We start from the raw sequence: 24,488 nt of genomic DNA, 5'->3' as shown, positions 1-24,488 counted from the left end.
ATAGCAACTGGTTGGGGGGTCCAATGAACAGTCAACTGATCAGTCGGACACTTAGCATATTATGCTTTTATTATATAGGATGTAACCAGCCCTAGCTAGTGGCTCAATGGTTAGAGTGTTGGCCCGTGTACTGAGGGGCCAGGGGTTCAATTCCAGTCAAAGGCATGTGTCTTGGTTGCAGGTTTGATCCCTGGCCCCAGTCAGGGTGCGTGCAGGAGGCAGCTGGTAGATATGTCTCTCTCATGTCAATGTCTATTTCTCTCTCTCTCTCTGTCTCTCCCCTTCCCTTCTACTCTGTCTAGAAATCAATGAAAAAAATATCCTCTGGTGAGGATTAACAATAACAACAAAAAATATGTAACCAAGATCTGATTCTTAGGTAAGTACATGGATGTTGAAACTAATACTATGTAATGAATTTGTTCCACAGGTCTTATTAACTGGATTTATTAGCTTCTCTACGGCATTCATCATAGTTGGGTATGTGGTTATAAAATTCAATAAGGCTTCGTGGGATCTGCAATGCTGCCTGCTCTTCAGCATGACCCTTGGCATCATAGACCCTATTCACTCTGTGAATACACTAAAAACGATCGGTATGTAGGATGTACTGCTCTCTGATATCTTGAAGAAACGATGATAAATTATCTGCTTCTGATTATATTTTTCTTGCACAAATTGTGCATCCAGCGGAGTAGGTGTTTAGGCTGCTATTCTTGGGGCCTTGGTTGACTTGAAGGGCACAATGCAAATAAGGCCACTCAGGATCTGAGTTAAATAACACCAATTCTAATCTCAAAGGATTTTTTTTCCCAAAAAGAAGGTGATAAAAATTAGCATCCTTCTACTGTTCTACTGAATTCTAAGCTATAGAGACTGTGCTTTATGCCACAGAAACGTTTTCAAGGCCTCGCTACCTCTTGTTGGAACTCCATTTTGGATGAGCTAACCTTGGGCAGGTGGCTGTGGTTGATTTAAAGGAAACGGGGTAAGAATATAGTCTGGTAACTATGTTATTCAATACAAGCATCCCATCTTATCTTATTTGGTAAAAGATGATTTCATGCTGAAATATCTCCCTTTTGTCACATTTTATTAACTCAGCAATACACACATGAAATGGTTAGATGCTATGGTTTTGGTTTTGGACTCAGACATATGTCCCTAACCAATTTTCAGGCAGTGGTTCTATTTTGTGGAAATATATTGCCTTATGATTAGAGTGGGAGGCCTCCAAGCTTTCTAGCAAGTGGTATTCCCATTTTTACACCCATTGATCCTTACAGTTGGGAAAACATAGCAGGTTTTAAGACACTTGTGATGGTAATATTCTAAATCCTCAAAGAATCTGGTCCTGTCCTCTTTTCTTTCTCTTTATTTTCCAAGTACAATTTTTTTCTATCTTTTCTTCATCTGTCCTTCTCTTTTAGTCACTGGCATTTCCCCCTTGTTTTACTCAACTCCTTCTCTTCCTGCTCCCTTTTTTGCAGTCTCTTGACTCTAAGTGGCTATAATAAACTATATACTATCATTAGTTATTGCAGCTCCCATATTAAGAAATGTTTTCAGCAAAGGAGTAGAATAGAAAGCCTTCTATTTCTTGAAAAGAAAACTAGCAAAAGTATTTGGCTCTTAGTTGGTATTGGCTCAGTGGATAGAGCGTCAGCCTGTGGACTGAAGGGTCCCAGGTTCGATTCCGGTCAAAGGGCATGTACCTTGGTTGCGGGCACATCCCCAGTGGGGGGGTGTGCAGGAGGCGGCTGATCGATGTTTCTGGCTCTCTATCCCTCTCCCTTCCTCTCTGTAAAAAATCAATAAAATATATTAAAAAAAACAAAACAAAACCGGTGACTGTGACTGTCTTACAGACCTATCCCAGGCATGGCTGCCTTCTTTTGTTTCTAGCATATGCTTTCTCTTCTGTCCTTGTGTTTCTTGTGCAAGAGCATCATTTTCATGGGCCATATTTCCTTTTCCAGGCATTTCCAAAATGTATACTGATATCATCCGAGGAGAATCCATGATCATCTGTGGCGTCACAAGCATTTTTTTTGGAATTCTTCGGAACAACTTAGTTCACATGTTCGTGTTTAGGGGTAGGAACATTTATTTATTTATTTTTTTGGTCTGTCTATTTTCTTAAAATTGTGCTTACCAGGTGCATTTCAGTTCATACTGAAATTGAAACACATTCGAGATGTCTTTACCTCTTTTTCTATACTTACTCTTGGACCAACTAAAATAGTATATCGGGCAACAAGAAAATAACTACAGGCCATCTCAGTCTTTTCTTGGACACTAGGGGGGAAAGAATGTTAAATTTTTTCATCTCCCTCAACATGCATGTACACATGTACATGTGTGGGTGCACACCCACACACAAACACACACGTTTTCCCGCCTGGCTCAGATTTCCTTCTTTCCTGGATCAACCCAGATCTCAGAGGCTGGATGTGAAGATCTGGCGTGGCGCTGGTGAAAGCAGAATGGCTCAGGGCAGTACTGGAGTGTCAGGGCCTTGAAGCGCTAATAGTCAGATTCATGTGATTCAAGTTCACTGGGCTGTGGAGCACATGGTCTCGCGAGGTTTCCAGATATGGTCAGAGCAGTGTAGAAAGGGAAAACAACCACAGCATGAAGAAGCAAAAGGCATCCATCCTCCTGAAATGTAGGAAGAGAGCGGGCTAGGAGGAGAAAGGAATGCTGGGGATACAGAGGCGTTGGTAGTGCTTCTTGACAGGCACGTAGGATGGGGCAATCTTTGTTGTTTAGAACTGCCCATGGCATTGCCTGAAACCTGCTGACCGACTGTCACTACTGTCCCAGTTATTGTGACTTTAGGAAATTTCCCTCTCTAGTTCTCAGATGCCACCGGGGCCGGGGGCGGGGGCCACAAAGGGACTGCAGGTTGGTGAGGGTCCTGGACAAGGTCTGCTTGGCCCTGACATAGTTTGTAAAACATTTGAATTTGAATGGACATTCCGGTATCTTTTGGATGGACATTCACTTTCCAGCTTGTCATAGGCTTTTCACAGGATTCTGCCAGACTGGCTCCTGGGGGCTGTCCTTGGATGAACAAACCTCAGGCTGCAGAGGGCGAGGGGATATCTCCAGAGAGTCTCTCTCGTCAGCCTTTCATGGGAAACTCCCATCTGCTGAAGATCAAGGTCTCCACTCAAAAAATGAGCAAACCAAAGTGGGTAGACCCAAATGCCATCAACAAAAGGAACAAAAGTTATAGTTCAACTTTTTTTTTTTTCTCATTTTCTTTTCTTTTTAGAGTTCCATGTACTCCTGGACTTTATCTTCCACATTTTCGGGAGCATACTAGTTGGATATTGGAGTGCGAGAATCATTCAGTTCATTCTGACCGACCTATTTAGCAACACGCTGACTAGCATCATTCTTTGCGTTTCAATGGTGTACATGACTTTCTACATTGGTAAGGCAGAACCAAATACAAAAAGTGCTGTCCTCAGTGTGAACTTCATACTTCTCTATTTTCCCTTGACCTTGAATCCAGTTGCCTTTTTCCCAGCCACTTCCCCCTTGTTGTGGCTCTTCTGCGCATCTTGTCATCTTATCTTCCTGCCACCTCCAGCTCTTCCCTGGTCTCTCTTAACATCCCCTTAATTTCAACTCCTCGTCCCTTCCCTTCACATTCTCTGTGTGGTGACTCTCTTATTCTTTCCGAGCCCCACCATTGGACCTTACATTAGTTATCGGCAGTCCCTGCAGAGGAATCAGCTCTGCCCGATTCCTGCTCTGACTCTCAGCAACCCACCTCTCAAAGGAGAACGTTGGGGGAGGTGCTCAAGTCTTAAATTCAACAAGCACCAGACTGATGGGGACTGTAGAAGTGGCGCCCCTCACCTGAGGGCAGGAAAGGAGAGGGAGGAATCAGGCACGTGTGTGTCTGACAGAGTGGAATAATCACATCGGCACACCTCCCACCATCACCTGCCAGTCTAGTCCAGTGAGAGTGGGAGAGTTTCCTAGTATACTGGCCTCACCCAGGTCACCAGACCCAGAGAGCCATAGCGACTCTGGTGACACAGGCAAATTCGGCTGCCCTCCCTCACTTCACACAGCGGGACAGACTCCATGCACAAAAGGCCTTGGTATTAAGAGGATAATTAGTATCCTGTTACCTAAACACGACTTCCTCTGCACCAGTGGTTCTCAACCTTCTGGCCCTTTAAACACAGTTCCTCATGTTGTGACCCAACCATAAAATTAATCTCGGTGCTACTTCATAACTGTCATGTTGCTACTGTTATGAATCGTAATGTAAATATCTGATGTGCAGGATGGTCTTAGGCGACCCCTGTGAAAGCGTCGTTCGACCGCCAAAAGGGTCGCGACCCACAGGTTGAGAACCGCTGCTCTATACAGAAGCGCCCCTGGGTGTTGCTCACTGTCCTGAATCAGTCAGTAAAACTTACAGAACACATTCACTGGAGGGGCATTTCTTCAGCTTCCTTCGTTTTCCCCCTCCCCTGTGAATCCTTTATGGATGCCTTAAATGTCTGAAGGAAGTATTTTTAATTTAATGTATCCAGTGTTCCCCCTAGACCAGGAGTTCTTTGAGGTGGAGGCTGTCTCTCATTCCTCTTTACTCCTTCTCTTTTCTATGTTCCCCCAGGCACGCCCAGCGCTTGCCATATGTCCATTAGTAATTGAACACATGCTGGTTGAATACACAAATGCTAGTCCGTGAAGAGCTTTGGAGTTAGGCGGATTGGAGTTCGAATCCCAGCTTTGCCATTTATTAGCTCGTGACTTTGGAGTTTTTCTTAAACTCTCTAAACTTGAGTTAATTTCCTCATCTATAAAAGGGATACAGTAACACTACCTTCGTAGGAGGATTGCAGGCAGTAATGAGATAATGTGTGCCATGTGGCTCACTCATGCTGGTGTGTTGGAGGTAGCTCTGACCTGTTTGAGAGCTGAGTGCATGCACCTCAGCCTTTAAAATACATTTAATAAATGTACATGCTTATATTAATGTAGGCATTCGTGCCATATATTCCTATAGCAATGGGATTACACTAAATAAGATGACATCAGTTTTAAGATAAAGTTGTTCAGTGGTTCCCTCATTGCAGATGCTGTCTCTAAGCAGTGACTGTTTCTGAAAAAGACTATGATGAGCTTTAAAATCTAGTAATACTAATTATAGGAAATTGGAAATAAGATTTTGAGAGACATTTTCCCTATCATCACAGTTCCCAGCACAACTGGTTTTACTGCCGTTGTTACTTATCTTAAATTCCATTTAAAAGTCTATAAAAAGAAATCCAAAGCGGATTTAAGGGATGAGATAAAACAAAGGAAAAATAAAATCCTGTTCAAATTAGTGATCAGTGTTAATTTACTCAGCAGTAAAGCCAGGCTGTAAAAACAGATAGCATAATAAGAATAATGATGATCATTTATTCATTCTCTTAAAAGTGCGCTGAGCACTTTTCACATTAGCGAATTTAATGCTCACGGCAAGTCTCTGAGGTACTGTTCTCTTACAGATGCAGGATGGAGCTCTGCCCTGCTCCAAAGCACTTCCTTTCCTTTCTTTCTGCCTGATGTTTATAAGGTTCCAGCCGAAGGCTCTACAGCAGTGATGGCAAACCTATGACACGCATGTCAGAGGTGACAAGCAAACTCATTCTTTGGTTGATTTTTCTTTGTTAAATGGCATTTAAATATATAAAATAAATATCAAAAATATAAGTCTTTGTTTTACTATGGTTGCAAATATAAAAAAATTTCTATATGTGACACGGCACCAGAGTTAAGCTAGGGTTTTTCAAAATGCTGACACGCTGAGCTCAAAAGGTTCACCATCACTGCTCTACAGCCTAGAACTGTTGTCATTTATGGTATTCAAACGTCCTTTGTAGCTGCTTTTCCTGCCCTAGACTATACTGACACAGCTGTTTAGAGCCCAAGGAATGACAGTTACAGGGGAGTCTGTATCATGCAAAAGAACTGCCAGCTTCAGGACCTGCAGCCTCTTGGACCACAACCCCTAGGACACCCCTGAGGTGCTGGGCAGAGGCTGTTACACTATTCTTCTATTAGCCCTATCCTCAATGACCATCTACAGCAGGGGTTGGCACTACAGCTCGTGGATCAAATATTCCTATTTTTGCACAGCCCATGAGCCAAGAATAGTTTTTACATTTTACAATGGTTTAAAAAAAAAAACACAACTCAAAAGAAAAATATATTGTGGCATGGGAAAGTTATTTCAAATTCAAGTTCCTGTGTCATGATTTATTGGACACTCACTCATTTACATGTTCCCTGTGGCAGTTTATGTACTACAACAGCTGAGTTGAGTAGTTTCAACAGGGACCACTTGGCCCACCAAGACTACTCATCATCTGGTCATTTACAGAAGGGATACCCTTGAGCTGCAGGATTAGGCCAATCCCTTGAAGCAACTTTCCAAGAAATATTACTCTTATGTTCCGCACCAGTCCTTTACTCAAGATAAAGTACCTCAATGTGCAGATTTGAATGCAACTAACTTTATTCATTTTTTTTCTCCTAGTGGAATTTTTAAAATTGTCAGGGATGGTCGCTTTGATCACTGTAGGACTGAATTTAGATTCCTTAAGCTTTAAACCGAGGATGGAGATAATAATAACTAAGTAAGTCTCCTATTGTGTGCTTGGTGTAGATCTCATAGAAATTTAGTGCTTAAGTGGCCCTGCACTTCCTGGATACTAATAAAACTCCCTTTTTATAACTTTTTTCTACCTTTTCCTTTAAAAAAAAAAAAATCCTCACCAGAGGATATGTTTGCATGGTTTTTAGAGAGAGAGGGAGAGAGAGAAACATCGATGTGAGAAACATCTATCAGTTGCCTCTTCTATGTGCCCCAAATGGTGATTGAACCCGCAACTTGGGCATGTGCCCTGATTGCGAATCGAACTGTGACCTCCTGATTCATAGGTTGACTCTCAACCACTAAGCCATGCCAGCTGGGCAAGATTTATTTTTTTAATGTAAAGACTATGCATTGTTCTGAAATTATAGCCTTCCTATCTTTTTGGTATTTAAAATTTTCTTTCTTTTATGAAAGTCCTGTGATAAAAGATTGTACTTTTTTAATAGCTCTCGTTGGCAAATTTTTTAAATTGGCTTTTAAAGTCCAGAAGCTTGGGAATAACTAATTCATAAAACATATACTTTTTGTCTGAATTTGGACAGTTTATGAGATCAGTTGTGCTGTCTGTCAGCATCATTCTAAATTATTCTCTTGATTTAATTGTTTATTGTTTCACCTATTCAACCAATCATTGTTTAATGCAGTGGTTCTCAACCTTCTGGCCCTATAAATACAGTTCCTCATGTTGTGACCCAACCATAAAATTATTTTCAGTGCTACTTCATAACTGTCATGTTGCTACTGTTATGAATTGTAATGTAAATATCTGATATGCAGGATGGTCTTAGGCGACCCCTATGAAAGGGTCGTTCGACCGCCAATAGGGTCACGACCCACAGGTTGAGAACCTCTGGTTTAATGTCTGCTATGACCCGAACATTGTATCTTAGGTTTGGGCTATGAAAATAAGTCCTTCTCAGAAGACACTCATTGTTAAGTGATGGGTGTGTTGATGTAAGAAACTAATAATAAGTGAGAATAATTATATGTTCATTGGGATCCTACTATATATAAGGTATGTATTTTTAAGGTCCTGTAGAGACATTTTAAAAAGCATTCTACTCATTTCTTCATTTCTAAATTTTCAGAAAATTAAGCATTGGGATTTGCAGTCCCACTCATACTCTTCCCTTCTAGTTCTTTTAAAAATATATTTATATTGATTTCAGAGAGGAAGGAAGAGGGAGAGAGATAGAAACATCAATGTTGAGAGAGACACATTGATTGGTTGCCTTCTGCATGCATCCCAACCAGGGCCGCGTATCAAGCCTGCAACCTAGGTACGTGCGCTCTTGACTGGAATCGAATCTGGGACCCTTCAGTCTGCAGGCCGACGCTCTATCCACTGAGCCAGACCGGCTAGGGCCCTTCTAGGAGTTCTGAATCAACTGAATCAAAAGATTGGATTCAGACAGAGAACCAGACTGTCTGCTTAATTGGAGTAAAGCTGGATCAGAGCACATGGCTTATACCTGCAGCTAACAGGAGGCTTCCTAAGTGCGGAAACTGAGACTCACCTACAGGGAGGCTGGGCTCCCTGTAGGTGGGTCTCACCCAGTCAGCTGAAGGGGAAAGTCCCATTAGAGAGTCCAAGAGGAGGTGAGATCTGAGATCTGCCTGTAGAGGTCCGATCTGGCCCTGACCCCAGGCGTGTCACCACATGGACACAGCCCAGCCCCAGGCCCTAACCTCTGTGCTCTGGTCTACTCAGTAAGAGTCTTTGAAGGTGGGTGGGGCCGCACGTAGGTTTTTGGAAAGCAATCTGGGTGATCCTTACTGCTCTTCTCTGCTTACAAATGGTGTAGGTCATGGGCACTGGAGGGATTCAGAGGAGGATCACCTCCAGAGACAGTGCTTAGCATAGTTTTGTGAAGAACACAGAAGTAGAGTTAGCGGTGCAGGAAGTTAGGAATTCAGTAGAAGCAGACAGGAGACCCTCAAGGTAAGGCTCTTCCATGCGGATCACAAAGGAAGAAGTTATGCAGTGGGCATGGAGGTGGGTCCAGTCAGCTCTCACAAAGCCAAGGTGACCCAGGTGTGGCTGTGGCAGGCCCCCAGTTGATATGCTGCCAGCTGATCTCAGCAAAACTGCCACAGCACTGACCTGAGGGTGGGGGCAGGGGGTCGGTATCCTTATCTTTCTGCCTTGCTTTTATTACGTTGCTGAGAGAGATGGCCTACGGGTGTTGGTGCGATGAGGGCCACGGGGAACATGGAACTGGGCGGTTCCAGTTCCCACAGATACTTTTGATGCTGCTTGTGACAGTGACAAAGGCAAGGAGCTTTTCCAAGACAAGCGTGGCAGATACATGACACCTGCTGCTTTGTGAGAAGGATGCTATTTAAAAAACACGCTACTTAAACATGATTTCCTTTCCATTCACCCTAGGTTCTTAATAATGTTTACATCTGTGTTCCAACAATTAATATACACTTTCTTTGGCATTGTAATTGGATGTGGAGAAAACAACTATTTTAAGTTTCACACACTAAATTTCACGTTGGTCTTATTTATCACAGTGAACTTTGTAAGGTAAGAATTGTGTTTTAAAGTTCGCTTCCTGGTCTTCCAAGCTCATAATTACAATTGGGAAGCAGTGGGTTCCAGCACAGAAAAGCTCTGGATGTGCAGCCGGGAAGCCTGTATCATGGTCAAGGTCCTGGCGATAGCTTGCTGAGCCACGAGGGGTGTGGGTGTCTATTCACTGGTCAAGATTCCACCTGTAACAGGAGAAGGGGCAAGGCAGAATAGCAGCATCTGCATAACCCATGAGCTGGGTAGGAATGCAAATTAATGGGCCCATCCCAATCATCATCCAGAGTTGAATCTCTGGAGATGAGATTCAGGAAGCTGTTTCAACATGCTTGTTAAAAGTTTGAGCATCACTGGACCAGATTAATGGCTCCTAACGTTTTCGTTGACTTTCACCATCACTTATTATCACCATAGCTAGGATAAAGCCATTTATTAAGCAGTTACCATGTACATTAGGTCACTAATTTGAATACAATCCAGTGAGGTAGGTGTTACTTCATCATTTCACAGATGACACAGAGAGGTTAAAAACTCGCTCAGAGTCACCCAACTGGTAAAGGCAGAGTTGGGATTTAAACTTGACCCCCACAAGCATGCTTTTTCTAGACTGCTATGGCCCACTCATGGTAGTCCACTCCTGGTAGTCGTGTCTACCATAAGAATTTATGACAGTGTCTTTGAAACATTGTTATTTCCATTCAGGATAGGCCTGGCCAAGGGTACTCACTTTACAGGATGTTCTCTTGGAATGTGGCTTCTTCATGCCACTCAGATAGTCACTGTCACTCAGAAGGTAGTGGATACAGCTCACCTTTCTCTCCACCTTTCTCTCATGTGCAAGTGGAGAGTGGTCAGAGAGTTGAGGAAAGACACATGGCTTTTTGCACATTGTCTCAGCTACATGTCCATGATCTCATTTCGTCTTCCTTACAGCACTAGGAGACATGAACTATTATCTCTGTATTATAGATGAAGGCACCGGCTAAAGAAAGGCAAAGTATCTTGTCCAAGGTCGAATGGTTAGTGAGTTTCAGAGATACTATGGGAACTTACGGTTCCACCTTAGACGAAAGGCTTCAATGGAGAGAGTCATCCGCAGAGGCCTCAGTAAGTGGGTGGGCTTTCCATAAGAGACTTGTTGAGAGGAACATTTCAGAGAGGATGAGTCAAACTAAGGCCAGGGCATAATCATCATTGCTAACGCAATGAGCACTGGCCACATTCAAGATGTCATTCTAGCGCTATGCATGCTGTCCCATGTAATTGAACCTTCATAATAATCCTTTGAGGCAAGTATAATTATCATCCCCATCATCTCCATTTTTATAAGGGTGTCCCAAAATTCACGCAAGAAGTAATTTTGATCGAGAAAACAGGTTTATCATTAAAAATTGCAAATTTTTTATTGATTCATAAAGTATACAGTATAGGGTTATGTATAGAATAGCAAACTGGATTATCATGTTGCGATAGTGAGCACCATTAACTCTTATTGCCTGAGCAGCCACATTTTTGAAGAATGGTCCGATGATGCCTCCAGCCCAAAATCTGCACCAAACAGTGACACATTGTGGATGCATTTGTTTCTCAACAATCACTCGTGGGTTTCCTGAACCCCAAATGTGACAATTCTGTCAATTAACCAAGCCATCAAGATGAAAATGAGCCTCATCGCTGAAGATGATTTTGTTAGAAAAATCAGCATCCACGTGTTGTTCCATAATCCATTCAACGAACTCTATTCGCTGTGCATGGTCAGTAGGCTTCAGTTCTTGAGTCAATTGAACTTTGTAAGCATGAAGATGCAAATCTTTCACGAGAATACGCTGTAGAGAGCTTCTCGAAATGTCCAATTCTTGACCACGGTGCCGAATTGATGTCCCTGGACTCTCAGCAACACTCTCACGAACTGCTTCGATGTTTTGTGTCGAACGACTTGTTGAAGGACGACCAGAGTGTTTAAGATGACTAACTGATCCAGTTTCCCTAAATTTTTTAACTAATCTCTTCATAGTTGATGAAGTTAAATCACTATTCCGACCATATTTTGCACGAAAATTGCGAACTGTAGCTGCCAAACCTTCATTATTTTTAAAATATTGCTCAACAACGAAAACGCATTGTTCTTTCATGTAGCCCTCCATTTTTAATAACCCTGAACTGTCAGCTGTCATGCTATCCTTTTTTTTCTCTGGCAACACTTTGCAGCATAAATGGCATAAAATTCAAATCTTGCGTGAATTTTGGGACACCCTTAGAAGGAGAAACAGAGGCTCAGAGAGGTTAAGTAACATGCTGAGCTTTATAGAGTTAGTGAAAAAAGCCTAAATGTGAACCCGGTAGACCTACTCCAGAGCTTTGCTATGCTGCCTCTCTGTGTTTGTTACCAGGACACAGCACACACTGTTCTATCTTGGCTGGAGTCACTGGTATTTTAGAGAAAGATTGTTTAGTAAGACTGGTAAGAATTACTTTGCAAACAGCTTAAATACAAGGCCAAGGAGTTTGCCCAAATTAATTACAGACATTATAAATGGTAATTGTAGATTTTTCTGTTTCTCAGTGACAGGAACTGTCTAAATTGTGTTGTGAAATTCCCAGCTTAGCAAGTGAGACACAGTGTATTTTTTTGAGGCTGAGAACATATCAATTTTGTTTCTACTGAAACCTTATTTGAAGGACAACACTGATATCCTTTTGGTGCAGATTCCCTGAAGATGGATTCTAAATTTTGGCACGGGGTCCTATAGAAAAATTATCCATAGAGAAATAAGGCGCAAATTGAAATGATATATGTGGCATTTAGTGTATGATTCTTGTGAGAACACAAGAAAAATGTGGTTGAGCCAAGTTTATTAATGTGTCTATAATGATGTTACTCTTTGGCCATGATTGTATGTCCTCCAGGCTAATTTCTGAATCCAGACAATGCCTTTCAGGGAATATATGAACTTGTTGATGTTATTGGAAGAAGTTTCACTATAGGAATTTACTACCAAAATCAAAACAGTACACACTAGTGTAAATGATAATTCCTTACATTGTATAGAACTTCTAGCATTACTTTTCAAGATTGAGTATTATGTGCAAGATAGTAGATTTGGTTAGCTCCAGAAAGTTTTGAACAATTTATTAATAAAGTGGATTGTCTTCTCTTTCCTGAAAATTTTTATATGAAATTTAGTACTTAGTACATAGTTTCAACTATGAATAACAATACATAAGGTGTGACTTAAAAATGTGTTTTCTTTCCCCAGATTGCTTACTATTGTGTTGGTGAGCCCTATTCTGATGCGTTCGAGTTATGAATATAATTGGAGATGGGGAGTTGTGATAGCATGGTCTGGTATCAAAGGTGTTTTTAACTTGCTCTTGGCTCCTGATATTTATAATCTGTCTGATAAAAAAGTGGAGTCGCCAGAAATGGTAGGAAAATCATGTCTCCTGATTATTCATATTTATTAATTTTGTAGCACTTGTCATTGTACCCAATAATAAAGTTAATCCTTTTAAAAATTAGATTTGAAAAATACATTCTTTCAACTAGAAAGAAACCTGCAGAGGAAACTTGACTGCTGTTGGCAATGTGAAAGGAACCAACAGCAAATACAGATTATGGGCATGGGAGACAGATGGACTTTGGATCGAATCCTGGCCCACCATTCACAGACTGAGTGACCTGGGGCAAGTTCCCTAAACTGGTGGAGCCTCCATTTCCAGTTGAGGATGTTTAGTAAATGCTCAATAAATGTCATTGAGCATATAAATGCTATTTTTTAATAGATGTCAGAAAGCATAAAAAAATACCCTGTCTAGAGCAGTCCAATCCCTATAGCCATTAGAGTAAAACCTGAAATGTTACTTGAATATGTACTAGCAGTGGTCGGCAAACTCATTAAGTCAACAGAGCCAAATATCAACAGTACAACGATTGAAATTTCTTTTGAGAGCCAAATTTTTTAAACTTAAACTATATAGGTAGGTACATTGTTATTAACTTAATTAGGGCACTCCTAAGGCTTAGGAAGAGCCACACTCAAGAGGCCAAAGAGCCGCATGTGGCTCGCGAGCCGTAGTTTGCCGACCACGGGTCTAGCCAATGGGCAACCTGGTGGTGGCAGCATCTATGCGAAGATCAAAAGATCTTAGTGCATCTGCTGACCACGTTAAGGCACCTCGTCATTTGCGACAGTACTGTGTGAGCTAGCTGGAAAAGTTGCTAGAAGATTCTAGAAATCTCCAGGACACCCTTGGCACCTCCCAGTCAGATGAATTTCAAACCTGCCCCTAGGAGGGAGAAACGCACTTGAATAATATGAATTAAGAACACCTGCCTAAGGAACTTGACTCTGGAGGGAGATATACAGTTTCCTGCTGTCATCTACTTCCCAGCTCGGGATTCCCTCCTCTTAGCTATTTCGCTCCTGTCCTGGAAGCCCCCGGAGTGCAGTGCTTTTCAGATAGCTTCATTCTGTGAGCAATGTTCACCCTCTCCATCTTGCCTGTGGAGAATTCAAAACAGAGAAGAGCATTTTAGGGAAAGAACTCAGGTCCCTAACTCCCAAAGGGGGAAGTGCTTTTTTTTTAATGGAGTATCATATTCCTCACCTTCTTTCCTGAGGGTTCGCACTTCAGATCTGCGGGAATGGTCTGGGAATTAATCTGGAGTTCAAACAAGCCTGTGGCTTTGCCAAGACTTTGGAGCTTTCCACGCTCCAAAGGAAAAGTATGATAACCAACATCTGAAATCCTTCAGTTTTCTTTTGTGCAAGAAGTTGGCCTCAGAGCAAGTCAATGACATGTTAACTCACATTTGAGTATCATTTCACAGTGTTTCCCAAATCTGTCTGATGTTCAGAATCCCTTTAGTGCCCCTCCACCCCCACCTACAGAATAGAGTCTGCATGGGAGAAGGGGAGTTGGTGTCTTTAACCAGCACGTCAGGAGCTCTGTTGTTACCAGTCAAGCTTGGGACATGCTCCCTGGAGGATATATTGCTATAAACTCCATTTTTCAGTGAAGGACCCTGAGGCTCAGAGTGCTTAACTGGCCCCAAAGTACATGGGGGAAAATAGCAGAGCCAAGAACTACAAATGTGGTTGTGTTTCTGCTTCTGCACGGCCCCTCTCCAGACCCCAGCACAGCTGCCTCCTGCAGAGTCACCTGTCCAGTTGCAGGAAATGCTGGTGGTAGGCACACTGCCCTGTCCCACCTGTGGTCCCCACCGCCTGCTGTTGCTGGGGTCTCTCCCCCACCTGGTCTGTGCTGGTTTCCTGGCTGCTGCCTCTCAGGGTTCTTCTCTCTCCCAGAAACTATGAAATCTTTTGTTTTCTCCTTCAGATTGAAAACTAATTTCTGCCCTAGTATTATTGTATTCATGCAGTGCCCACAAAACAACCCTTAGCCTCAATTTACCTATCAGAGGCAGGATTAAAAATGTGGATTAAGATAGCATTTTGTTGGTGGTTAACTGAACAATGTTTCCCTTTGGAGAACTTACTAACGTTTTGGCTCTAAGTATTTTTGTGTTTTGTTTGTTTTTTTTAGATTATATTTTATGTACAAGTACTATCATTAATGACGATGGGAATAAATTCATACATGATGATTCATTTAGCCAGGACATTAGGTAACGTATATCTATATTTCATTAATTAATTGGGGAAAATAATGTAAACAGATTATTGTTGGGGTTGTAGGGACAGGTTTTTTGTTGTTGTTGTTGTTAATCCTTACCCGAGGATATTTTTCCATTGAGTTTTTAGAGAGAGTGGAAGGGAGGGGGAGAGACAGAGAGAGAGAGAAACTTCGATGTGAGAGTGGTTGCCTCCTGCCTGCGCCCCTACCAGGGCTGGGAATTGAGCCTGCAACTGAGGTATCTGCCCTTGACTAGAGGAATCTAACCCAGGATGCTTTAGTCTGTGGGCCCGACATTCTATCCACTGAGTCAAACTGGCTAGGGCTTATAATACCAATTTCCCTTGATAAACCAAGTTAGTAATCCATAAGGTTTCTTAGAAAGCATGGAACCAGTGACAGAGATCATCTTCAACATGTTCATTCATTCAAACTTATTGCTCCCCCATATACTCATGCTTCCCCAGAGCAACTTTCCCAGATGTGGCTGTGGCGCCATCACATGGGTAGGATGTAATTAGGCACATGAATAAATTCGTCCAGTGTGGTCTGAGCCAGGGGTATTTTAAATCCAAAGCTTCTAACTATAGTCAAACCCATCTTTGTTGGGACTATAGAGAACTGACAGGGATATGCCTCCAGACCTTTTTGAATCCCCAGAATTTCAAACACTACAGTTGAACACAGTGCCCATAGAGGAGGCATAAAGTTAAACAGAAATATTGTGAAACCATTTATGAGGCATTTCATATGCAATTAGGAAGAAAAAGTTGTTTTACTGAGATGGACCTTCGAGCAAGCAGGCTAAGCTCACTTAATTACATTCATCGTTTTGGTAAATGAGCCTCATACCTAAAACTTCACATTCATACCTTAAGCAAATACAAGCTGCTACAAGTTTTGGACATTAGATTTGCTGGCCAAGGAAACAGAGATGTTAAATTTGAGAGATGTCTTTTGGAGTGGCCTTTAAACTTTATTATCTATAAGACTCATAACTTGTTAAAATGCATATTCCCAGGCCAGTCCGCTTCTGCTGGTATGGAATGGAGCCCAGGAATTTGCATATTTTAAGCAGCCCTTCTGCCTACAGAAGACACATGGAGTTCTCCACACTTTGAGAAATATCCATTGGTGCCTTGAAATAGTGAGTCACGTCTATAGCTATAGGGAATGAAAGGAAACTAATAAAACATTCTTTAGCACTTGAGTCAGATTAAGTTAAGCTATACAGCCAAAAGGAAACAAATAGTTGGGTGATTTTCTGGAAAGTTCTGGACCAAACCTTGTCTTTGCCTTAAGCTATGCAGGCGATGCCAAGATTTCACCACATCATGCAATGTTCCTGCTTCCCCTGGCAGCCATCAGTGAATTCTATAAAGCTCTCGCTTTCTCTGTTACAGGTTTGTGTGTAATCTCTCTTCCAAGACAGATGGCCATGCAAAATGCCATTGACCACATCCAGGAGATAATACAGAACACAATAACTTTATTTAAAACGGAGAAAATTTTGACAAATGTTAATTGGACCTTAGTAGAAGAAAAATCGAAGATTAAATATAGAATTTCTGTGAGTTGATGCCTGGCTTCTTTCCCTTCCTGGGTCTGCCTCTCTTGCTTTAGTTTATTATAAGAAACTTAATTCTGCTAATGAAATGTCAGAAAACTTGGGAGGGGGTATGTTTACTAGCTTTGCTATCTTGGTGAGAAGACTTCTTTGAATTTTGTCTTGGTGATCTAAACCCATTTGGCAAATATGCGAGAATTAGTGTTTTCACCAATTGGCTGATTGAATAATTATGAATGGACTTTCAAGCTGATGCTTCCAACCAGTTCAGGAACTGAGAGATCTCCCCCCAGATTAGTATTAGAAAAAACAAAAGAACAGTCAAGCATAGGCCATTTGGGGGAAGAATTTCTAAATCTCCCCAAATAAATAGTTACTTTGCCACAATATGTAGAAGGTTATCCACATGCACATGGTCCTTCATTTGAGCAATTCTGATTGAGTATTGAAATCTCTGAGTGACTAATCATTTTCACTTACTTTTAACTTTACCTCTGTATGCTTTTAAAACAGTCTAATGCTGTTCAGTTTCACCACATTTCGACTGGCGAAAAAGAGCAGGAGTCCCCAACTGATGAAGTTTTAATAGAAGAAGCCAGATTGCATGTAGCCATCATACAAATGGTTGGTATTGTTCACATAATCTGCTTTGAAGTTTGTTTTTATTCTTGCAATGCTTTTAATTCTTACTTATGGTTTACAGGTGACTAGAGAAACATTTTTTTCATCATTTGATAGTCTATTGGTTGTTAAATTTATGCTTTATTTATGAAAGTTAAAAATAAAAATTAAAAATCTCTTTAGACTTTAAAGTTCAAGTAACAAATCTCATTCTGTTTCTAAATCTAGTGGATTTTAATAGTTCACTTTTTGGGGATCTGAATGACGCTTGATGTAATTTACATATTTAGTAAAGTAAATATCCTCAAATATTTGAGTATCTTTTATAGAAAATTTTTAAAAAATATATATTTTTTTATTAATTTTTTTACAGAGAGGAAGGGAGAGGGATAGAGAGTTAGAAACATCGATGAGAGATAAACATGGATCAGCTGCCTCCTGCACACCCGCTACTGGGGATGTGCCCACAGCCAAGGTACATGCCCTTGACCGGAATCAAACCTGGGACCCTTAGGTCCGCAGGTTGATGCTCTATCCACTAAGCCAAACCAGTTAGGGCTATAGAAAATTATTTCAAGTAATCATTTAATTCTTATAAATCTAATAAGTTAAAATAAATCTAGTGAATCAAAAATTCTCCTAAAATATTTCTAATTTAATATTTAAATGTTCTACTATAAACATAGGAAGATTTCTAGGTAAAATCAAGTTAAATCAACTTATCAAATTGCACATTTTAAATTGGGGCTACATTCTAAATAAGACAAATGTTAGTCAATATTACAAGTATTTAAAATACTCATTATTTATAGAGTCCTTTTTACTTTTATTTTAAAATGTATTATTATGAAAAATTCTAACATATACAAAAGTAGGTATGATAGTGTAATGAACCCCCATGTACCGATCTTTAAAAACCTATCCACACAGGACCAACCCTACCCCATTCCCACCTTCTTTCACTCCCCCACCTTCCATAGTATTTTGATATCATGTCATTTCATCTGTAAATATTTTAATATGTATCTCTAAATTTTAAAATCTTTTAAAAAGTATTGAAAAAATAATATATTGACCTAAAATTAGTAAGATCTTAATAGCATCAAATATCAAGTCAATGATTTCCAATTGTCTGATAAATATGACCAATGCATATTTTTAGTTTATATTTTTAAATTGGATTCCAATAAAGTTCACACATTGCAATTAATGGATATGTCCTTCTCAGAGTTGGGAAGTCTCTTATCTAGTAACTTCCCTCAATTGAATTTGGGCTGCTCTTGTCACTTGTTTTGACTAATAAAATGTGGGGAAAGTGATATTGGGAATGTTCTGAAGCCTAGGCCTTGGGAATATTTGCAGCTTCTACAATGAATACATTATGAACAATGAGTAGAAGCGATGGGTACATTTATAAGGCAAGAGTGCATGATCAGCATATGAGGAAGTTTAGTGAGAAAGGAAGTAGTCCCAGGAGGTAACTTTTTTTTTTTTTTAATATTTCTTTTTTTTTTTTTTTTTAGATTTTTTTTTTTATTGCTTAAAGCAGCTGTGGGCAAACTTCGGCCGGCGGGCCGGATCTGGCCCGTTTGAAATGAATAAAACTAAAAAAAAAAAGACCATACCCTTTTATGTAATGATGTTTACTTTGAATTTATATTAGTTCACACAAACACTCCATCCATGCTTTTGTTCCGGCCCTCCGGTCCAGTTTAAGAACCCATTGTGGCCCTCGAGTCAAAAAGTTTGCCCACCCCTGGTCTAGTATATCTATATTTTAGGTAAGCCTCAGGGTAGTCACAAAGAAAAAAATGTAGAGTAGATATAGAGAAAGGAATGGAAGAAAACCACTACAAAAATAAATAACAAAGGGAGACAGCTCAAGAAGACAAAAGGGCCAGGCCAGGAGGGTCAGTTGGTTGGAGTGTTCTCCGTACACCAAAAAGGTTGCAGATTTGATTCCCCATTGGGGCATATCCTATATTGCAGGTTCAATTCCAGGTCAGAGCACCAAGAGGCAGCCAATTGATGTTTTCCTCTATCTCTCTAAAGTTAATAAACGTGCCCTCAGTAAAGATTAAGAAAAAGAAAAAAAGAGAAGATAAATTTTATAATTATCTATCTATATAAACAGGGAATATGCTAATTAGCTGAGCATCACAACCACTCAGGAGGAGCTGCACGCGCAGATGGGCGGGAGGGGACACCCTTATGGGGCAGGACTTGCTTCAGTGGGGCTTTGCTGCTCACTGAGTCTGCCCCTGGAGTGTGTTGCTTATGGATCTGAAGTGTTGTAATCTGGTATGGTCTCACACTGACGACTGGATACACTGGCTCTTGGATCTCCAAGGAGGTGCAAAGTCAGCCACTGCCTGAGGCCACCCAGCAGGTGCTACAGAGAGATCTGCAGATTCCTCCTCTTTGTATAGAGTTTGAAAGTGCCCAGATGAGGCCCAGCTCTAAAGCAAGGCAGGCTGCTGCTTCCGGGCCTTGGGCCTTCTTTTGGAAGCTGTGGGGCTCTCTGACCCAGCTGCAGTTTGACAGGTTTTAGGCGGAGAAAGAACAGGCCATTCATAGGCAAAAGCTGCTGTGCACAGCTTGGGTGGGATTGTAAATTGGGTGGGGCAGGGCCTCAGGGAATCACCAGGGCGGAGCAAACAGCAGTGGCTGCCAGTCAGCCCTGCACGAGAGAGGTCCCTGCATCTCCGCATCCAGTACCCCTGCACAGGAACAATGATTGCTTTGAGCACCTCTGAGAGAAAGCCGCCCTCTTGTTCCGGCCCAATGCCAGACAGTCTAGTTTCTCCCCGTATGAGTCTGGATCCCCAGAGTCTCACCCGGAACTGGAGTTCAGAGCAATCAGGAGCCTGTATCTCCCTCCCTATTGAAAAAAACAACAGCGCACCCAGTTGCCAGCCCTTTCCGTGCGTGCCTCCGCACCTCCGCACCTCCTACCAGTCTCAATGCGCTTTTTTCTTTCCCTCTAGTTGTAGAACTTCCACTCAGCCAGCTTTCCTGTGGTTCTGGATGATAATTGGTTTGTCTTTTAGTTGTAGTTTTGATGTGGTTGTGAGAGGCAGCAAGTACAGGTGTTTACCTATGCCGCCATCTTGATTCTCTCCCGGTTTACTTTTATTTATTGGTAGTTCTTTGTGGGGTAGTTACCCTTTGAATAAATAATTTGCATAATCTATGCTGCTGTACAAAGGTGATGCTACTGCCCTAACTGTTTGGCTCAGTGGACAGAGCGTCGGCCTGTGGACTGAAGGGTCCCAGGTTTGATTCTAGTCAAGGGCATGTACCTTGGTTGTGGGTACATCCCCAGTAGGGGGTGTGCAGGAGGCAGGTGATCGATGTTTCTCTCTCATCGATGTTTCTAACTCTCTATCCCTCTCCCTTCCTCTCTGTAAAAAAATCAATAAAATATATTTTTTTAAAAAGATGATGCTACTGAAGCTGTTTGTATTATTAAAGTAAACTCTTTGAATAGTACAAATTTTGAGTTTCCTGAAGCTAGGAACCTTTGTATCTTTTAAAACATCCCGAACAGTACTTTGCAAAACTGAATATTCAGTAAATATTTAAATTGAATAAAATGTATTTCCCGCTATAGCATTTTTTGGTAAAAGAATACTTTAATTGTAATGAGTTCAATAATAATAGTGAGGGCTATATAAAGATTAAGCAGAATTCACTGCATTTATGTTTTGGTCCTTTGTAATTTTTATTTAAAATTGTATGTTTAGAGTAGCTTTGAAAAACAGTGTCAAGATGGAATCCTTGATACAGAGGCAGCCCGAATATTAATTGGTGCAACCAAAAGCTATTGTCCCATCCAAGGAAAGTAAGTATAGTATTTATTTAATTGATATTTCCAAAATTGAATTAATTTGTGATAAGGAATAAATGAACTGAGAGTTAAATGTCCTGATTGATCAATCTATTTATCTCATCCATCTACCTGTCCACCCACACATCCATCCATCCATCCATCCATCCATCCATCAATTTGTCTATTTCCTATTTGAGTTGTTTACAGTTCCCTCCCTGAAGGTTGGTGACATTAGGAGATTTGGGAGGAAGATCTGACTACAATGAAATTAAATTACAGGCTAAGAGAGTCATGAAAGAGCACCCAGATAGTTTCAACTGCTATTATAATTATTTTGTCTTTATATCAAATTCACTAAATTACTGTCTATGAGAGGTAGGAAAGCCTGGAGCCTGCTATTAGACACTCCATGAGGTAGAGCAGGCTCTGGAGGAATTGACCTAGCTGATAGATGCAATTAAACCTGGTGGGAAAGGCTCAGAATCTCAGAGATACATTGATACCTGGTCACAGTACTGGCAAACAGAAGCAATGGATGGTTCAAGGCACAGCTGCAGGGCAACAATGATAGGGGATCCCATCTGGGTGACAGCTGATGGTTTAGCAGCCTGGTAATCTACCTGGGAGATCTGGCATCAGTTCCTGGATAACGTTGGGGGAAAGCTAGGGCCTGAAGGACCTGGAGAGGTTTGGGCTAGCAAGGCATGACAAAGGGAAGCTTGATTCCGAACTCCAAAGAATTGGTCTGGAGAAGTCTTAATTCTGTTGTACTCAGGTCAGGAATGGTTCCAGGAACAGACACAGCAGGAGTCTGATGCTAACTATGTTCCTGTCCCATGACCATGAGTGGTCAGTGGATGGATACAGAGGCTCGGCACTCGGCATGCATAATAAAGTGACATTACATAGAGTATAACTTTTCCTTTTAGATTACCCCCAAGGACAGCTAGTGCTTGCTCTTTCTCCTAACATATGCATATGTTTCTCTCTTAGATTCATGAGTATTTATGATGTTTCAACTTATGTAAAAGCTAGAAGTTGGCTTATAAAGTTCAAAAAAATTTTAACTCTCTTGGAATATCATAAAGATACGGGATTTTTTATTCCATATGGGTAAGTATTGTGAACCTTTCATAGCAATATACTTGACAATCTGACCTTTTTACACTGTCAGAGTACTTTACTTTGGTTTTTCTTATTTAAAACACACACACTGACATTATGATCAACTGTTACTGGCTTAGTGGCGACTGAGCAGAGTGCTTGCTTGCCTGTCGCCATTGTGTTTCAGCAGATCCTGACTTCTCCAGGAGAGAGGGGTAGGAAGAAGCAGATGATGGTCAGATTTGGCTTCTTCAAGTTTTATTTGCCATGTCTTGGGTCAATTTGCATATTAGCCTTTTATTATATAGGACTAGAGGCCCGGTGCACAAAAATTTGTGCACTCTGGGGGGGGGGGGGGCGTCCCTCAGCCCGGCCTTGCCCTCTCGCAGTCTGGGACCCCTCAGGGGATGACCACCTGCTGGCTTAGGCCTGCTCCCTGGGGGATTGGGCCTAAGCTGGCAGTCAGACATCCCTCTGGCAGCCCGGGAGCCCTCGGGGGATGTCCACTTGCCAGCAGGGAGCAGGCCTAAGCTGCAATCAGACATCCTTAGCATTGCTTGGGAGGCAGGAGAGGCTCTCACCACCACCGCTGTACTGGCAGCCATCAGCCTGGCTTGTGGCTGAGCAGAGCTCTCCCTGTGGGAGCGCACTGACCACCAGGGGGCAGTTCCTGCATTGAGCATCTGCCCCTTGGTGGTCAGTGTGTGTCACAGTGACCAGTCATTCCCAGTCGTTCTGCTGTTAGGGTCAATTTGCATATTACCCCTTTATTATATAGGAGTGCCTAGCCAGCCTGGGTGAGGGGCTGATGGCTGTTTGCAGGCTGGCCACAGTCCCTTCAGGGTGGGGGGTCCTGCTGGGGTGCCTGGCCAGTCTGGGTGAGGGACTAAGAGCCGTTTTTAGGCTGGCTAAGCCCCCCAGCGGGGACCCTCACCCCATAAGGGTGTAGCCAGTCTGGGTGAGGGGCTGATGGCTGTTTGCAGGCTGGCCACAACCCCCAGCCACCCAAGCTCCCAGTGGAGGCTGTCTAGAAGCAGGTATCTGGGGTTTATTTATCTTCTATAATTGAAACTTTGTTGCCATGAGTGGAGGGCACAGCTGGCTCAGAGCAGGCGGGAAGCTTGGCTTCCTCCACCACCCGGGCAACCAAGCCTCCTGCTTGCTCCAGCTCTGTGGCTGCTGGCCACCATCTTGGTTGGGTTAATTTGCATGCAGTCGCTCTGACTGGATGGTGGGCGTGGCTTAGGGCATAGCGAAGGTATGGTCAATTAGCATCTTTGTCTTTTATTAGTGTAGATATTTATTGATTTCAGAGAAGAAGGGAGAAGGAGAGAGAGATAAAAACATTAATGATGAGAGAGAATCATTGATGGGCTGCTTCTTGCACACCCAACACTGGGGATTGAGCCTGCAACCTGGCATGTGCCCTGATCAGGAATCAAACTGTGACCCCTTGGTTCATAGGCCAATGCTCAACCACTGAGCCACCTCAACTGGGCCCTGTCCTTAATTTTAAACAATGCTACTTTTTTCTCTAAATTTGTTTCTTGCTTTCAATCTATAAATCCTTTCAACCGTTTCCTATGTACATTCACCTTGATTTTTAAAAATACTTTCTATGCCTGACATAGATTTACAGAGCCAAATTTTTATTTCTGCACTATGATTTTTATGTATAGAAAGTATGTTTTAGATTTTTTCTTATCTATTATTTTATATTACACTTTCTTCAAATTACTGTTAATGATTTGTTTAAGTAAATGTTGAACTTTCCATCTTGTTATACTTTTAAAGTGATCTAACATTTCACTTGATCTCTCTTTTTTTCAGGAATAATAAATTTCTGATATTTATATATCACATTGTATTTTCAGAAGAATTTGACTATGCAGGACATATTATATCATTAATGTACATTTATCCTCTGATAATTCATCTAACTTCAGTGCCAAGAAAGTTAAATGAGATGTCTCTGACATTAGTAAACTACTATTTTATACTTTTATATGTATTACAATCAACATTAAAGGTACTGCTTTAAATAGAAATATATCCCATAAAAAAATTCAGATATTGTAAATTTATTTTTGTCATATTTTTGAAATAACTTGATACTAGAAGCCACTTGCTCTAACAGTTGATAGAATCCTAGAATTTTAATCTTTTTTAATTTTCTGGGTTTAATAATGAAATCAGTATAATAGCCACAGTTTTGGATATCAGATACAACAATTATCATAAAGTGAACAGACTCTCAAAGGTCAAGTGACAAGAATTGAATGTTCAGACAGGATGTTTCCCTCAATTTCCCTCTGTAATGATGCAAAAAAATAAATGAGCAAATAAAAACAAACTGGTTTGCTAGGTCCTCACTAGGAGAACTATGTTTTACTTCAAAAGATAAGATTGTTTTCACACTTTAATTATTATCAATAGTCTGACAAAGAACCTGTTTATCGATATTTTTCATGGTTTGTTCTGGGCACTTCAGATTAATTAGAGAATTATATAGTTT

General features: G+C 41.3%; 1 protein-coding gene across 1 annotated transcript in view; it reads left to right on the top strand.

Annotated features, from left to right (window-relative positions):
• SLC9C2 (solute carrier family 9 member C2 (putative)) overlaps positions 1-24,488 on the top strand; it is a gene marked incomplete at both ends in the record, with an annotated part of 46,211 nt that overhangs the window by 6,283 nt on the left and 15,440 nt on the right. The window contains 12 exons of the mRNA XM_081113281.1: positions 431-596; positions 1,980-2,096; positions 3,281-3,442; positions 6,557-6,656; positions 9,066-9,209; positions 12,470-12,638; positions 14,760-14,841; positions 16,253-16,419; positions 16,930-17,040; positions 20,784-20,881; positions 21,863-21,982; positions 23,804-24,002. Coding sequence (XP_080969407.1) covers positions 431-596; positions 1,980-2,096; positions 3,281-3,442; positions 6,557-6,656; positions 9,066-9,209; positions 12,470-12,638; positions 14,760-14,841; positions 16,253-16,419; positions 16,930-17,040; positions 20,784-20,881; positions 21,863-21,982; positions 23,804-24,002 — 1,635 coding nt within the window. The remainder of the gene's footprint in view (positions 1-430; positions 597-1,979; positions 2,097-3,280; positions 3,443-6,556; positions 6,657-9,065; positions 9,210-12,469; positions 12,639-14,759; positions 14,842-16,252; positions 16,420-16,929; positions 17,041-20,783; positions 20,882-21,862; positions 21,983-23,803; positions 24,003-24,488) is intronic.

This window comes from Myotis nattereri (assembly GCF_964212035.1).
Source record: "Myotis nattereri genome assembly, chromosome: 18".
Taxonomy (NCBI): Eukaryota; Metazoa; Chordata; class Mammalia; order Chiroptera; family Vespertilionidae; genus Myotis; species Myotis nattereri.
The sequence above is the reverse complement of the archived record's forward strand: the minus strand, read 5'-3'. Positions and strand labels throughout refer to the sequence as shown.